This window comes from Hemiscyllium ocellatum, chromosome 20 (assembly GCF_020745735.1).
Source record: "Hemiscyllium ocellatum isolate sHemOce1 chromosome 20, sHemOce1.pat.X.cur, whole genome shotgun sequence".
Classification (NCBI taxonomy): Eukaryota; Metazoa; Chordata; class Chondrichthyes; order Orectolobiformes; family Hemiscylliidae; genus Hemiscyllium; species Hemiscyllium ocellatum.
This window is the reverse complement of record NC_083420.1, coordinates 28,083,149-28,095,998: the sequence shown is the minus strand read 5'-3', so window position 1 is coordinate 28,095,998 and position 12,850 is coordinate 28,083,149. Positions and strand designations below refer to the sequence as shown.

Here is a 12,850-nt window from a genome sequence, read left to right as displayed (position 1 = left end):
CAGAATATATAGCTTTTTAATAGAGATTGAATTATGACATTTCCTGGCTCAATTATCTTTCATCTCTTATGGCTTAAAACTTTGTTTTCACTATATTAACATTTTACTTTAAGCAATGTTTTGCAATTCCATTTGCATTTAATCTAAGTCTACAAGAAGTCTACAAGTAGACTAATTTGGTGCACAGCAGGGAAATTCTTGGCATGTAACCGATATGTAGTGTGGGTGCTGGAATCAGCCTTTAAACCAGCCACAACCAAGTACCCAATCCTGTATATGAACTAGGACAGCTGTGGCAAGCCACATTCAGCCCTCACCCAACTTCCACAGAGCTATAGCTAGAAGAATGCTAACAGATTTTCAGTAAGTGAAGAGAATTACTCATTTCCTTACAACCTCTATAAAGACTTGGAGTACCACATGAATAGTGTCATATGTATGTAGATGGGCACAGTTTTACTTCTGATGTAAGACACAATGTTTGCAAAACGGTGAGCACAGGTGGCAATATCTTCCAGCATGGACAGGAGAAATTGGGGGAGATGATAAAGAGTAGTAGTTGATCTACATTGTACTTACAGGAGAAATGCTGACTGAAGTGATCCTTAACTAAGTTCAAAATTACAGTTATTTCCAATTAACATCAGAACCTCAATGCCAACTGCTGAACATTTCCAATAATCTCCTAGTATAAAGAGAAGTGGCACTGGAGCAGGCAACTGAGAAATTCTCGAATGAATTGGATAAAGTATTTAAATTTGTAGAAGAAAGGCAAATGAACATTAATATAGACAATTGTTAAAATGTCATGAAACAAACAGGTAGGCAGCAGACATGCCATACTTTTACATGGATTTTTAATGTAGTAATACCTCAAGAGATGGATCCGAGGAATATTATTAACAGAATAATTTGACATTGAACCATGTATGGAGATACTAGAGCAGACAAGGTAGGTTTTAAGTTTGTACCTTAATAGGGAAGGTGAGGTAGACAGGTTCATACAGGATGTTCAAGAGCTTTCAGCCTTGGCAAGCCCCGAGTACAGAGCCACCAATGTTGAAATAATGGCTTCTCAAAAGGTCAAGTGACAGAGTGTAGATATCATGGAAAGTTGTAGAGTTGGAGGAGGCTACAGAGATAAGGAGGGGTGAGACCATGGAGTGATTTGAATACAAGCATGAGAATTTTAAAATCAAAGAATTGTTTTATAACCAGGAGCCCACATAAGTTAATTTGCAATCGTTAATCTACGAATGAGACTTGGTGTGAGTTAGGATACAGGCTGTAGATCTTTGAATGTGCTTAAATTTATGAAGGGTAGAAAATAGGAAGTCAGCCAGGAGTGTGAGAGAATAGTGATATGTGGATGTAAACATGGCACGGATGAAGGTTTTGGCCTCACATTTACTGATGCAAGGGTGTAGTCAGGTGTTATTATGGAGGTGCAAGTAGGCAGTATGAGTGATCATGGACATCTGATCAGTAATTCATCTCAGGATAAAACCCAATCAGTGAATGGACCAGAATAAGGTGGGAAGAGATTCTAGGAACTTAAGAGTTCATGTTGAACATGTTCAACTACTGAATAGTACAATAGTAAGGCAGAGAAATACAATAAAACAAACAGAATATTATTTGAAATTGAGTATTTAAACTTGAATAAAGGAACACAGGTTCAATCTTGTTAAAATGTAAATATAGGCCTGAATGTTGTTAGCAAAGATTAATCAATGTGTGAAATTGATTTCCAGATAATGTAGATGAGACAGAAATCCATGAATAATTTATAAAATAATTGGATACCGTGGTGATAAGAAGGTTTCTCTGGTTGGATGACACACCAACCATCATCTGTCAGTATCTTTCAACACTAGACGTGGCCTGATACTAGGTGTGCCCAGTCCATCATTCCCTCACAGTAAGCTTATTGCCCAGTTTCTCTCTGATCCATAGTAGACTTGTTGCCCGATCTTTTCTGTCTGAAACCTATTGTTCCCTGGCATGAGTGTGCCTTATCCTTGTCTACCATTGTCTGTGCAAAGCTAGGGGGAGAGAGAGAAAAGAGAGTTTAAATATATAAGATTTTCATTTTTTAAAAATGGAGAACTTCTCTAACACTTCCCCATATATTAGAAACATAGAAGCCATGTACATGGCTAGGGAATCAGTTATAGGTCAATCCAATCCATTCAAATAGCTTCAACTGCTGTGGAAGGAATGGGTGTGATGCACCAGGAATAGATCTCTCATAGCAGAGGTTCAGTATTGGATGTCTCAGTAACAATCTGAACTGTTCCTCATATTCTATGTGTGGAGCAGACAGCCATAATTGCCCAAAACATCGATTTTTCTGCTCCTTGTTTGCTGCCTGACCAGCTGTGCTTTTCCAGCACCACTCTAATTTTGATTCTAACCTCCAGTATCTGCAATACTCAGTTTTGCCATATTTTCCCTAGCCTATCTTCAAGCAATTGTTCAGAGCAATCTTGGAATATATACTTTCATCACAAACACAGTCTAGATGTAAAAGTAAATATGTTTGCTTCTTTCATATATGTTAGAATGTGTCCTGTTGTTAGTCAGTTTAAGACCATTAACTCCAGTTTTAATGATTTATGACATCAGTTGCATTCTAGTGTTTCTTGTATTATTGAACATTTTGTTCAACTCCTCCTTTGGCATACAATTGAAGTTCTCTTTAGGTTTTATCTTACTTTATATTAGTCTGCAGTAAGCTGAATATGAGAGTCAGATAATTTGGTTTCTGTGATGCAATCAGTGAGCTGCTCATCTCAGCTTTCAGAGAGCCCAAAAGAACAATTAAAGCTGATGAAAAGACAGTTCTGCTCGGAAATGTTGATATTATGTGTAGAAAGCCTTACTGACCTCTTTAAACTAGGCTATTTGATGAGGAACTGAATTTCTGCCTGAATTTACAAACCAGTACATATCTGCCATCAATCTAATTGCTGGGGAATACCTAACTAACAGTGATCAAGATATTATTAAATTCACGCTAAGAATTAAGAGTAGATTGAGTCACAAACCAAGACTCCAAATGCCAGTCACCTCAGCTTTGGGGGAAATAAGGATAAGAGCTTGGATATGACTACATTAGACACAGCAAAGGGGAGGAAATGGCCTTATAGTCTTATTGCTAGACTGTTAATACAGAATCCCGGTAATGTTCTGAGGGCCTGGATTTGAATCTCGCCACAGCAGGTAATGGAATTTAAATTTAATGAACATCTGGAATTATGTGTCTAATGGTGACCATGAATCCATTGTCAATTGTCAGGAAAAAAAAAGCCAACTGCTTCATTAATCTACTTTAGGGAAAATGCCATCTTTACCTGGTCTAGTTTAGATGTAACTCCAGACCCATAGCAATGTGATCGATGCTTAATTGCCTTCTGGGCAAGTAGAGATGGTCAATAAATGCTAGCCTAACCAGTGATGCCCTTATCCCGTAAATGAATAAAAAAAGCTAAAATGAATCTAGGCATTGTTCAAGGAGTATATTTTAAAATACAAGACCAATAATCAACAAGTTTGGTCAACAAAATAGATTATAAAAGAATGATCTTATATAGCAATTATAATATGCATGGTGGGCATTGCATCAGTCTACAACTCACACAAACAATAAACATTTTCTGACCTCAGTGAAACTACACATCGAGTGGGGTATGGTTGCAATGGATCAGGCAGTCTTAAAAAGATATGAAGTGATTCTAATTAATGTCCATTCAGCTTAATGAACTGAGAAAACTTTCACTCACCTGAAGTTGAGCAACTGCTACAAGCATCTTATGACGAGCCTGTAATACTGACGAGCACGAAGATAAAGAGGGACACATACATTGACTTAGCCATCGACTATCTTCCCAGATACATGATACCTGTTTTAGAAAGGAAGTGGTGAGCAGATAATGAGAACAATTATACTTTAGCTAACACAACTTGTGACTGATTAATAAACATTTCTGATAATCTGAATTCATTGTCATTCCTTGAAAAACACTTATAATTCACCAGGTGTTTCACAGCTGGCAATATGCTTTGCATCATATTTTACATCAGAGGAGGAGGTGTAAGATTGTGTTTTTGGGTGCTGAACACATTTCAGTCAACACAATATGGCAATTTCAACCATCCACCGTCATATCCCTGAAAAGCATGCAACTGATCTTACATAATTTTATAAATCACAGTGCAGAGTATTGCATCTTCCCTAAACACGCTACAGGCACACACCATGAGTGAAAATAACAAGCTGTATTTATATAGTACTTCAATGTAGTAAAATTTCATAAGATACTTCAATAGGGACATTATCAAATAATGTTTGACACAGCCACATAAGAAGGTATGAGTGCAGGGGACCAAAATCTTAGAAATAAATTTCCAGGAGCATTTTAAATGAGGAAAGAGGAACAGAGAGGTTTTAGAGTCATAGAGATGTACAGCAACTCATCCACGCCGACCAGATATCCCAACCCAATCTAATCCCATCTGCCAGCACCCAGCCTCATATCCCTCCAAACCTTTCCTATTCATTTACCCATCCAAATGCCTTTTAAATGTTGTAATTGTACCAGCCTCCACCACTTCCTCCAGCAGCTCATTCCAAAGACGTACCACACTCTGCGTGAAAAAGTTGCCCCTTAGGCCCCTTTTATATCTTTCCCCTCTCACCCTAAACCTACTCCCTCTAGTTCTGGACTTCCCTACCCCAGGAAAAAGACTTTGTCTATTTACTCTATCCATACTCCTCATAAATTTGCAAACCTCTATAAGGTCACCCCTCAGCATCCAACGCTCCAGGGAAAACAACCCCAGCCTGTTCAGCTTCTCCCTATTGCTCAAATCCTCCAACCCTGGCAACATCCTTGTAAATCTTTTCTGAACCCTTTCAAGTTTCACAACATCTTTCTGATAGGAAGGAGACCAGAACTGCATGCAATATTCCAACAGTGGCCTAACCGATGTCCTGTACACCTGCAACATGATGTCCCAACTCCTGTACTCAATACTCTGACCAATAAAATAAAGCATACCAAACGCCTTCTTCACTACCCTATCTACCTGCGACTCCACTTTCAAGGAGCTATGAATGTGCACTCCAAGATCTCTTTGTTCAGCAACACTCCATAGGTCCTTACCATTAAGTGTATAAGTCCTGATAAGATTTGCTTTCCCAAAACGCAGCATCTCGCATTTATCTGAATTAAACTCCATCTGCCACTTCTTAGCCCATTGGCTCTTCTGGTCAAGATCCTGTTGTACTCTGAGGTAACCTTCTTTGCTGTCCACTACACCTCCCATTTTGGTGTCATCTGCAAACTTACTCACTGTATCTCTTATGCTCGCATCCAAATGTTTTGACAGGATTTCCAGAGTTTAGGGCTTCAGCAGGTCAAGGCAATGCCACCAATGATGGATTGATTAGATACTGGCTCAAAAGAATAAGAGGAGATCTGATGTTTTAGAGTGTTGAAGGACTAGAGAACATTACAGAGAATGAGAAGAAAATACAAAAGAAAAATTTAAAATGCAGGCAATTTTTATCTGGGAGCCAATACAGTTTAGTGAACACAAGGGTAACTGGGTATTGAATTTTGTTATATTTCTGTTGGTTGTGAGATGGCTTTCCTCTTTGTTTCTGCTATTTAGCATGTATATAATTTTGTCATTTGCCTTCGCTTGGTTGCTTCCTCAATTTTAGGTTTGTTTAGTGTTGCTCCTCGCATGCTCGCCTGCATTTTTCATTGAATGAAATTTGCTGCCGTAACTTAATGACAATGATAGAGTGAAGGATGTGCTAAGCCACTAATACAGTTTCACGTGAAGACAACTCTGCTACTGGTCATCGACTGTGCCTTGTGAATGCCCAGCTGTGCACCGTGGTAGTACCATACAACAAAATGGAGGTTATCCTTGGTGGGAAGATGATTAGTTATTTCCACAAAAGCTGTATATTGGTTACTTTCACCAATACCTGTCATGGACAGATATATCAGTAACATGTAGATCACAGAAGGTGAGGTCAAATAAGCTTTTCCTTCTTTGTTTCTCTCCAGAACAGTTCTAACCTGGCTAATCCCTTTTATTTTAATTTTCCTCCACACCTAACTTTATCCCATACAACATGATGTATTCTTTCTTGTTCTTCATATAAAGAGTCATAGAGACGTACAGCACGGATACAGACCCTTTGGTCCAACTCATCCATGCCAACCAGATATCCTAACCTAATCTGGTCTCATTTGCCAGCACTTGACCCACATTCCTCTAAACCCTTCCTCATCTTTAGGTTCTCCATGATTTTACTTGCTAACAATGTTTCATGTCCTCTCTTTGCTTTCCTACTTTCTATTTCAATTTTACCACAGCATTTTTTATACTCCTCCAGGTATTTTGTAACATTCAGTTTTGATATTTGAAAAACTTTTTGTTGCCTTATTTTACTTATCGGCCATTTGCTACCCAAGTGGACCAAGATTTGTGATCTAACCCTTTCTTCCTATGTGGGAGAATATTTACTTTGAAACCTCTCTCACTCTTCCATTCATGTCTCCCAAGGCTTTGACAATGATTTACATTCAAAAGCTGTTTGAAAAAAGCAAAAATGTTGGCAGTTAAAAGGAAGAAACTAGACTGGAGATTGAAATAGATGGTGTCACATTTGAAATATGTAGGTAAGCTTGTATTCAGGATAAATGAAACAGATGTTGAGGTGATGCAGAATTTAGATGCAAGATAGAAATAGCTAGAAATAAGATTGTAATCATGAGGGATACATATATATAAAAGAAAATTCAAAAGCGTAAGATGAAAATTCTCATAGAATGTTGCTTTCTAATCATTTCTTACATGCCGCAGAAACTTGGGCAATAAATGGAGAAAGATATTAAGACCTGGAAACTTAGGGAAATTAGTGGTGACATCTTGGGGATAGTCCATATCACAGGATAGGAGGTGTTGTATGTATTAGAATATATGAAGGTGGATAAATCTTCTGGTCCTGACCAGGTATATCCAAGAACACTGCAAGAGACTAGAGAAGAAACTGCTGGGCCCCTGGCTGATATTTGTGTATCGTGTTAGTCACGGGTGAGGTCCTCGAAGACTGGAGGGTAATGAATGTTATGCCATTGTTCAAGAAAAGGAAAGAAAAATGTGGGAACTATAGACCAGTAAACCAAGCATCTGTGGTAGGTAAGTTACTTGAGAGGATTCTGAGAGATAAGAAATACATGTATTTGGAAAGACAGGGTTTGATTAGGAGTAGTCAGCATGGCTTTATGTGCAGGAGAATATGCCTCACAAAGTTGTTAGAGTTCTTTGATGATGTGACCAGAAAGGTTGACGAGGGCAGGGTGGTAGACGTAGTCTATATGGCTTTCAGTAAGGCCTTTGATAAGGTTCCACATGGTAGGCTGCTCTGGAAGATTAGATTATAGAATCCAGGGGGAGTTGGCAAATTGGTTACACAATTGGCTTGATGATAGGAAGCAGAAGGTATTAATGGAAGAATGCTTGTCAAACTGGAGGCCTGTGACTAGTGGAGTGCCTCAGGGTTGTTTTGGGTGAGAATGTATAAGGCATGATTAGTGAGTTTGCAATATTCACTAAAAAGACAGTATCGTAGACAGTGAGGAAGGTTATCACAGATTGCTACAGGACCTTGATCAGCTGGGGAATTGGGCCAAGAAATGGCAAATGAAGTTTAATATAGATAAGTGAGAGGTCTTGCATTTTGGAAAGTCAAATCAAGGTAGAAGATTCATAGAGAATTGACTTATATTGAATTTATTGACACGTGTACAGAGGCACAGTGAAAAGCTTTGTCTTGCGAGCAATACAGGCAGATCACATAGTTAAGTAGTATAGATAGTAAATAATAGGTAAACAGTGACAAAAAAAATGAATGGTATGGCCTTAAGGAGTGTAATGGAACAGAGGGACCTTGGGGTTCAGTTGCATGGTTGTCTGAAAGTGGAGTCACAGGTAGACAGAGCAGTGAAGAAGAATTTGGCACACTGGTCTTCATCAGTCAGGACACTGAGTATAGAAGTTGGGAAGATATGTTGCAGTTGTACAGGACATTGGTGAGGCCACACTTGGAGTATTGTGTTCAGTTTGGTCATCCTGCTATTGGAAAGATGTTATTAAACTGGAAAAAGTGTAGAAGAAATTTATGAGGATGTTGTCAGGACTCAAGGTTCTGAGTTATAGGGAGATATTAGACAAGCAAGGACTTTTTTCTTTAGAGCACAGGAGACTGAAGGTGTGATCTGTTAGAGGTCCAAGGCATGGATAGGGTGAATGCACTCAGTCTTTTCCCCAAATTTGGAGAATCAATGACCAGAGGGCATCAGTTTAAGATTAGGGGGAAAATATAAATGGAAACCGGAGGGACAACTTTGTTTTTACACAGAGTGGAAATGTGTTGCTGGTTAAAGCGCAGCAGGTCAGGCAGCATCCAAGGAACAGGAAATTCGACGTTTCGGGCAAAGTGGTACGCATATGGAATGAATTGCCAGCAGAAGTGGCTGAAGTGGGTACATTTGCAACATTTAAAGATATTTGGACAAATACATGGATAGGAAAGGTTTAGAAGGATATGGGAGAAAGTGAGGACTGCAGATGCTGGAATGTGTTGCTGGAAAAGAGCAGCAGGTCAGGCAGCATCCAAGGAACAGGAGAATCGACGTTTCAGGCATGTGCCCTTCTTCAGGATATGGGCCAAGTGCAGGGAAATGGGATTAGCGTGGACGCACATTTTGGTTGGTATGGACCTGTCTCTGACCTGTGGAAGAAATACAGACCTTTGAAAGGTGGATGCAATAACATATGCTAAAAAAAGTTCATATATTAACCATGCAACAAATGCAGAAGTGTTTGAAATTGCAAGAACAGAATCAACTCTTAGAATGTGACATCTTAAAAAGAAAATGTCAGTAATTCAGCTATTTGATCAGAGCCACCAAGCTGCAGAGATTTCCTTAAATAGCAAAGTGAAGGGCAGCAAAAAGAAAGCAGGCATATATAATATAATATAATGACAATTTAAGAGTGAAGTGTCTGGATGAGTCTGTCACTGGCATCTCTGATAGACAGGACTGTTATTGCAGATACTTCAGGATGCCCTTCCTCATCTATCTTTCCCTACTGCCAGCTCCAATCCTTTCTGCAGTGTGTAAGTGGATTTATACTTTGAGGCAGACCCCAATTAAAAAGTCAAAGTGCAAAACAAATCTGAAAGGGAATCCGACCTCGCAATTGCCAAGGAAACAAGACCAAAAATGAGATTGAAAACCAAAACTTCTGCTTTAAACTATATGAAATGAATTAGAGCTCTGAGCTCAATAAGATATGTTTCCGATGCAGTAAAGGCAAGGTAAAGAAGATTGATCTTAGATCCAGAAACTGAAAGAAAGCCAAGAGCCTAATTCTTCAAAGGAACAAAAATGACCATCAATTTGTCACTTCACTCTTGGATCTTAACGCTACATTTGAGGATTTCTGAGCCTACCTTCTTCAGAAATAAGGAGCATGCTTTGAATCAAGCACCTTCTTATTGCTGAATTCTCCGAGGAAAACAAACTCCCCCCACCATCCCTCCCCCTCCCTGACACAAACACATGTTTGTGAGCAAGTGAATGAATATGTGGTGTCTAAGTGGATGTCTACGAGTGGCAAATGGTTAGGCAACTGATGTGGTAGCTGAATAGGTTGGCACTTAGGTAATGTGGGTAGGCAGGTTGGCTGGAGAGAGATATCCAGGTTGAAATCTAGATGGATTTGGTCAGGAGTGAGAAGATCAAGGAGCGGGAACAAAGTATTTGGAGTGGGATTCGGGTGGAGAAGTAAAGTGGCTTGAGTCAGGGGTCAAGCAGACTAGTTCTATAGTTACCCCAGGGTTAACCTAGTATTTCATCAAACATTTTCTGGGTATCTGTCCAGGTAAGTAAATTGGAACTGTCTGAAGGATCTGGGGGAGCAGGGGATTTGCTTTGTCAGGTGATGGCATAATTCCAGTTGTACCTCTCCTGTGACTCTGCAGCGAAGTTTCTCACTGGGGTTATCAAACAGATTTTGTTTTTGCCTGGTGCGAAATGTTGAAGGTGCAGAACTTTAGACTACCGAATGCTGAAGACTCATGGCAATTCCTGGATAAATTGCACAGACTTGCATTATATTTTAGCAATCGCAAACTAATTGCAACTTTTTCTTGAGTTAACAAAGAAACCTGGCTGTTATGGTGGTGCATTCATTGTCACATGGATACAGACTCCAGCCACTTGGACTTATGAAATTTCTGAAGCAAAACCAATATTCTTCTGGATTTGACTGGCCTCATCCATGTCAAAATATATCTGAACCTTTCACAACCAGCATTGGTGACCAGGAGGTGTACATTATGAGGTCCTAAGGATGCCAACAACAAAAGCCTAGGAAAAGTCAGATGAAGAAATAAGGTCTGTGGTCACCGTCTCAGTCATGTGCAACCATTTAGCCAGAGGTCTGCTTCAAAACATTTCTAGATTTCTGTGAACTCTTTCCACAAGAGTCTTTGTCTTCTGAGGCAATGTTGCTGGAGAAATTGAGGAAGCTTTTCTTTAGCTTGTAGACTTTGTGCTATTGACCTGTTTCAACATTGTTGCATGTGGCTGTGAAAACAGTTGCAACTCCTAATGCCTCCATTGCTAGACTGGAGAAAGCTCCTCAGAATTCCTGAGTAATTTGAGAATAAATAGATCAATGTTGTAGAGAAAGCAATAAGGTGCATTGAAATGCAAAGAATTGATGGCATTTAACAGTCATTGCATTACGTTGCTGTCCTCAACAAAAATCAGTGCATACAGGCTAAAAGACCTGCTCCTGTCACAATACTGACCACAGGCTTGTTGATATGAGTCATTACACAGTTGTTATGAGTTAAGTTTCATGTTGTGAGCTCCTGCTGTGAACTCACTTTCTTCAGTCTGATGAGTCATAGAGCTTGGAAACCAACTCTTCAGTCCAACAGTCCAAGCCGACCATATTCCCAAACTAAACTAGTCCCACCTGCCTGCGTTTGGTCCATATCCTTCCAAATCTTTCTTATTTTTGAACTTATGTCTTTTAAACATTCTCGCTGTACCTGCAACCACATAGTCATAGAGATGTACTGAATGGAAACAGACACTTCGGTCCAACCCATCCATGTTGACCAGATATCCCAACCCAATCTAGTCCCACCTGCCAGCACTCGGCCCATATCCCTCCAAACCCCTGTTATTCATATATCCATACAAATGACTCTTAAATGTTGCAATAGTACATATTTAACATATCCCACGAGTATTTACTCAATGACAATAAGTTTCTTCAAATTAGATCCCATTAATAATTTGACAGTTCATTTCAATATACCTTTGTGAACCAAAGAAAATCTTGCATCAGTGAGCTTGAATATGAATCATCCATCTCTACGACTGGAATTTGTTCTTCATGCGTCACAATTATGTCATTATCCTTGTAGAATATCACTGTTAGGTATAATCCTCTGAAAAACAGGATAACGCCATCAGCGTTTGTGTAACTTCACACAATGAACAAATACTGTTCAATAAAATAAATGTTGCCAGTGTCTGATGATCAGTAGGTAAAGGTATTTTTCATTGAGGCATTGAGTCACATTAATACAGTTCCTAGCTCTTACAACATACTATCCTGAGCGCCATGATCTCAATCACAGTTGGATTCAAAGTGGGATTGGGGAGGCTTCAGTGGTTGGTAGGTCCACAATTACCGTACCTCAGAAAGAATAAATACAGCCAAGCATTATCACTAAATGCATCATCATATTGTGTCTAATAGAAAGTCCATGTATGAGCATGTGCACATGTCGAACTTGATTGTAGATATGTGTTCAGCACACAAAGAAAAATTTGCACTTTATGGAAATTTTCAGGAACAATCTTTTAAAGTGCATTACAACCAATAAAGTTCTTTTGAAGTACATTGTTGTAATGCAAGAAAAGCAGCAGCCAATTTGAGCACAGCAAATGCCTCCAACACCAAATAATCTTTTTCTGTGATGTAATTTAAAGGATATATTCTGTGATGTAATTTAAAGGACATAAATGGCCAAGTAACCAGGACTAACTGCTCTACTTTCCATCAAAATGGCACTGTGATCTTGCAATCCTCCATCATACAGTACTGCCAACTTAGCCCTATTCCTACAATAGGGCTTGACTGACAAGGTTTCTGACTAAAAGGTACAAGGACCACCAGCTGATCCACATGTATATTGTCGTGTGTTTGTGTGTGTGTGTGTGTGTGTGTGTGTGTGTGTTCATGTTTTGATGGTATTTCAGGGAAATGACATTGGAATGGGTCTCACTTGCCACTTGTACGAACAGTTGATGAAAGTCCTACGTCATCATCTTTTGGGAAGGCCTGCTGCACAAGTCACATCCAACACCTAATCAGATACATGACTGGGCAACATCAGGCCTTCCTAAGGGTTAAACACTCCAGGAGCTGAAATTTTGCTTACCTTGAGCCAGAGGCTGGTAATTCTGCGCTGCTTGGCTTGGGGAATAGTTCGTGCTGCTGATAATGAGGGTCAGAGGGCTGAATGGTCCTGGTCACATATGGGTGTTTGTAGGAGGAGTATCATGGGTGGATGGCACAGGTGAAGAGAGAGAGGAGTTGGCAGCAAAGTCCTACTTTATACTAAGTCCCTCAATCAGGCACTGAACACCTTTGAACAAGTTATCCATTGCTGTCTGAAGCCCAAAGGCAACACCAGTGGGGATTTCTTTTTGAAGTTGATGTGGGCTAGTCT

The 12,850-nt window shown here is 39.5% G+C and overlaps 1 protein-coding gene across 1 annotated transcript in view; it reads right to left on the bottom strand.

Moving 5' to 3' along the window:
* Positions 1–12,850, bottom strand: part of LOC132825590 (ankyrin repeat and fibronectin type-III domain-containing protein 1-like) — a 117,300-nt gene that overhangs the window by 63,961 nt on the left and 40,489 nt on the right. The window contains exons 9-10 of the mRNA XM_060840970.1: positions 11,428–11,560; positions 3,786–3,905 (exon numbers count right to left, since the gene is read on the bottom strand). Coding sequence (XP_060696953.1) covers positions 3,786–3,905; positions 11,428–11,560 — 253 coding nt within the window. The remainder of the gene's footprint in view (positions 1–3,785; positions 3,906–11,427; positions 11,561–12,850) is intronic.